This window comes from Limulus polyphemus, unplaced genomic scaffold, assembly GCF_000517525.1.
Source record: "Limulus polyphemus unplaced genomic scaffold, Limulus_polyphemus-2.1.2 Scaffold965, whole genome shotgun sequence".
In the NCBI taxonomy this organism is placed as follows: domain Eukaryota; kingdom Metazoa; phylum Arthropoda; class Merostomata; order Xiphosura; family Limulidae; genus Limulus; species Limulus polyphemus.
Window position 1 is genome coordinate 106862 of NW_013666575.1, and position 5166 is coordinate 112027.

General features: G+C 30.7%; 1 protein-coding gene across 1 annotated transcript in view; it reads left to right on the forward strand.

The window, feature by feature from the left end:
* Positions 1 to 5166, forward strand: part of LOC111086263 — a 21805-nt gene that overhangs the window by 1492 nt on the left and 15147 nt on the right. The window contains exons 2-4 of the mRNA XM_022388438.1: positions 154 to 242; positions 1565 to 1664; positions 3784 to 3868. Of these exons, the coding sequence (XP_022244146.1) occupies positions 154 to 242; positions 1565 to 1664; positions 3784 to 3868 (274 nt within the window). The remainder of the gene's footprint in view (positions 1 to 153; positions 243 to 1564; positions 1665 to 3783; positions 3869 to 5166) is intronic.

Below are 5166 nucleotides of genomic sequence, written 5' to 3' on the forward strand. Positions count from 1 at the left end.
AATATTGGTAGGAGGTGAATACTTTTGCAGGGCACTGTATAAAATATGCAAATCTGATGGTTGTGTTAATTATAGAATAAAACAAAGATAAATGCCATTATTAAACAATGAAAAGCATAGTTGAATCAAATTTCTTTATTATTTTCTGTACAGAAAGTGGAGCACTTATCTTCAGTCACCAGTGAACAATTCTGTACATCCAAACTATGGACAGCAGGTTTCAGTAGAAGAACTATTTCGAGGTATAGCAGTTTTAGAGTCTTACATATGAAAAAAAGTATATTCTCATAGTGTCTGTTACATAGGAATGAGTTTAAAAAAAATTATTATTTCTTTTAATTCCTAGGTGCAATAATTGATTAAACTAAGACACTTGTTATTACAACAACTTTTTTTCAAATATTCAGTTTAATATCAAATATTAGTTGTATGTAAAATCAGTTATAAAATATAACACAAATTAGTTGAGCAGTGGTTACCAATTGAGCAAACTATGTTTGGCATTAAAAATAAGCCTTTTATTACTTATATACCTGGAGATAGTTAAAATTTTGATGTAAAGAAATAATTTTAGTAGTTTAATTGGTATTAGGTTTTTAATGAAAGATATTTTAGGAGTGATGTTATTGATTCTGTAAATAAGATTTTGTACTTATTACTACCAAATTTAATTAACATAAGTATTAATTACTTAATTAAAGAAACCCAATAAATGTTAAAAGGCAAATTTCATTAGTGTAAAAGTGAAATGTAAGGATATTTCTTGATAAACTTTTTAACACTTACCATACAGGTTTGGTTGATGTGACCGACCTTGTAATCTCAAAGTAACCATCAAATTTCCATACTATAACTTTTAATATGCTTTGTATAACTTCACAAAAGCTGATAAGCTTTCATTAAACACTACAGGTCTATTTTATAAAAAAAATCAAGATTTTTTAATTATGTATTTTTACTAAAGATTAGTCCATGAATAGTTGGGGTCAGTGTGTTGACTGCTCCAAGTGCAAAGGGATTTTCATGTTAATATTAAAAATACTTTTCTTTATCTGAAAATTTTCAAACTTCATTTACATAACCTCTAAAACCTTCTAAATAAATATCAAATTTCTTTTTTTTTTCATTAAAACTACATATTTTATCTGTTAGTTCCTTTAATTCTATAAGCATTTGGTCAATCTTACCAACAGTACATCTTTAAACATGGTCTGTTATTTACAAGTATGTCCAGAATGGTACAGTTTCTAAGGTACCTAGCTTTTTTAGACCACAAGGTATTGTCCAGAAATAAAACTCTTAATTTTGTAAATAAAAAAACAATAAAAAGAACACCTAGGATGAGAGGGGGTTCCACTGCTCTATGGAAAGAAAACTTGTGGTTTTTATTACTGTCTTTCTGCTATAAAATTAGAAATGAAGTAAAATATACATTGATAGGTATTTATTGGAAATTAAAGTTTAAAGTAATAGCTTTTCAAATTTTTATTTTTTCATTACTATACTTTGGATGGAATGATGCTCTTAATTAATTTTAGACCACTGCTCTTTTTCACTAATATAGGTGCAAGAGATGCTTTACACAATAAACCAAATGCTTCAGGTTCAGTACGTGGTCAGTATTCACAAGAAAGGTCTCAAATCCAGAAAGAAAAACCCACAAGGTAAAGGATACTTGGTTTCCAAATATGGTAATATGATTCTTGGAATAATTGAGTGTTACAAAATAAAGATATGCACAACAGTTTAAGCAGGACTAGTCTTTATTTTCTTTTACAATTTAGAGTTAACTCGTACAATGCACTTAAAATGAATCACTGAGCACATGGTCTTTTTAACAACTGCCGAAGCTAGAAAGTTATATCTTTGTAGTCTGCTGTCTCACTAAACAGGGCAGTAAGATATATATATATTGATTTTGAAAGATAAATGTGAAAGGTATATTGCTAAGTCTAAAATTTCACATATGTAGAAAATGTATGTAAACAGAAATGATTGCTTGATGAAAATTTTTAATTCATGAAAACCTAAAGCTTTTGTATAGGAACTGCTTGGTTCACTCAAAATGAAGGCAAAACTACCAATAAAACATCATTCTTGTTTGTAAATGGTAATGGTTGCTATTGCATAAGCTTATTGTTGCAATGTGACAAAACAAAAAAAGACATGATAAAGACCTACAAAAAAAAAATTGTATCGGAACACGTGTACATGTGAATTTCCCAGGATAACTTTAGAAGGAAAAACCAGCTGCTTAAAGCTTTTATCATAATCACTCAGTGGAGTTATTATTGTTTGTATCTCATAATAATTTTAGAATATGTGATGAGAAACCACTGGAACATTGTTGTAGCCATCAGCATATGTGTCAAGGACCATCATGATACATCCATCAGTAGATACAAACATCTTTGGCTTGACATGTGGTTAATGCTTTTCCACACTAATTTTATCTTTAGAAAGCTTGCTTAGCATTTTTATGCATATAAATATGTGACATCTTAAACTAGGATTGCAACATCGTTGTTCCCTTCTGTCTAATGATCCTGTGCAAGATGGTGATTATAATTTACAGAAGATATGTAAAAACCCACATGGTACAGACTTGCTCATAAAAGTGGAATGAGCTAAGTGTGCTGTGTTCTTTTCAGCAAAAGTATTATTGAAACCCAGAATTGTAGATAAAATTCTGTTGGGTAATCCAGTTTGTAGTTTAATGAAGAGAACCCCAACCATATTCACACAGACTTTACATGAATGTTCCTCAAAGATGCAATCCTGTATGCCATGTAAGTTTTGTGGCAGCAGGATTAAGTAGGGATGACAACAACACCCATAACAAATACTTGGAATTGATTCATGCTTATTGTGATACTACACTCAGCTGAATAAGTTTTGAGTGTCCGAAATATGATGTGACTGTTGCCCTTTGATCTGATGTTCAGTTTTCAATGCTTAGGGCTTTTAAAATGTTTTATAAATATGAAGAAGAGCATAATTTGGATCACTTATATCAATTTTACTGTGTATATTAGAGTCCATGGTTTGCATTCTGTTGCTGCAAAATCACTCTCCACACTATGGAGCTGTGAGTGCATTATAAGAGCAATGGTATCATCTGTTTGATTAGAGTAGGCCAAGAGTTGATAGTGGATGCTGTTGACTAGCTACCTTACCTCTAGTCTATCAGATTAAAATAATGGACATCTAACAGAGATGGTCTTTCTTTAGCTTTGCACAAGTATCCAAAACAAACAAGCAAATAATACTTATAATGATAAACAATGTACTGATGACTGAAGTTGTTTAAAGATGATGCTCATATTGAAACTGGTTGCAAGTTAGGGAAAATTGCCTTATTTTTAAACTGAACAATATTACATAAGATGTATATAGGATATGACACACAAGGAAAAAATATGGATGGGGCAATAGACAAGTCTGTTTTTTGCAAAAAATTAAAAAAGCTCTGTGGTAGTTCCATTACAGATGAAATAACTTCCATGATAATTTTGTTTAATTATCTCTTGTATTCAAAAATTCCATATTCTATTTTTCTTTCTGAAAATGTTATTCTGGGCACCTAAGCTGTATGTTATATGTTGGTTTCTCTGTGTTTATTATATTTAATGAAAGCTCATAATCCCTGGTTGTTGATCCAACTTGCATGATTAGAAAAGTACTCGCACATAAAGTGATGATTTATTGCTCAGCTGTTAAACATTGGTATTAAATGTAGCTTGTTTTAATAATGTTACGTTTTTTTTGTGTGTTTTTTTCAAGTGCTGTACGTGAACTCTTGGATTTTGTCAGCCAAAACATGGGAGGTGGAATGCCTAAGTACAGATACTCAACAGTTGGTCCTATGGTAAGTATTATGACTGTCAGTTTCTGCAATGAATTATAAGGAATATTATTACTGTATTGTTCTTGCTCAAATTTTTACATTATACTTTTAGTATCAGTTTGGCAGTTTTCCTTGTATTTATGTCTGTGGACTTACTGTGCTAGAAACTGGGTTTTGATATCCATGGTGGGCAGAGTACAGATAGCCCATTGTGTTGCTTTGTGCTTAACAAAAAAAAAGCTTGAACTTCTCCTAGCATAACACATCACACATTTTCTCTAGGCATCTCCTATTTTCTATTTTATTCACCACCTCTTCATTATGTACAAAAATTAAATGTCATTGCTCAGACAAACCCTAATTTTTATAGCCTTCAATTTTGTTTGGTTACAGAGCCATCAAATAAAAAAATCAGCCCCCTCTTGCCACACACCCCTATCACATCCTCTCTTTCAGGATTTGTTAATAAGCTTTCTCTTACGTTTAATTCTATATTATCTATAACCAATATTTTCATCTATCAATACTCGGGTAAGTACTTTATTTCTTGTTTTTATGTTTATTCTGTATTTATTATTATAAAAGTTACTAAAATGTAAAAATAGGGATCTCCTCAGGTTAGATAAGATAAATTAAATAATAAAAATGTTTCATGAGGCACATATGCAACAGCTCATGGGTAACATGATTTGATATTGTAACGTGAGCTTCACATTCCCCAAGTGACATACAGCTTATAATGGTGCGAATAGTAATTAAACACATTTCAAAGGGCAATAAAACAATACAATTTAATTATAAATAGATGTATACTGTTATGTGTTTAAAGCTACTTAGGATAAACAATTATAGTTTCATGTTACCAATTTGAAGTTATTCTAGATAGAAAAAGAGGGTAATTCAGATATATTTCACTTTCAATTTTTTGGGGGGTGGTTATGAGGTCAGTCAAACTGGCCAACCTTGTATATAGTTAGGGTAGAATTAGGGACAAACTATAAAGTTTTACTGAAAAAACGTTTGAAATGCATTCAGGAGGTTTTAGGGGTTACACAAAGGAAATTTGAGATTTTTGAGATGAGGAAAAGTATTTTTAATTTTAACATGAAAATTACTTTGCACATGGACTATTCAAAACAAATAGTGTTAGAATGCTTGATATATTCATGAACAAATATTTTTTTTAGTTTATTAAAAAGCTCTAAGTTCATATAGTGTACATCTATTTATAATTCAATTTTATTGTTTTATGTGCAGCTCATGTTGCGCTATCAAATTACATTGCCCAAGAGCTGCTTGTGTGCATGCCTTGTGAACTA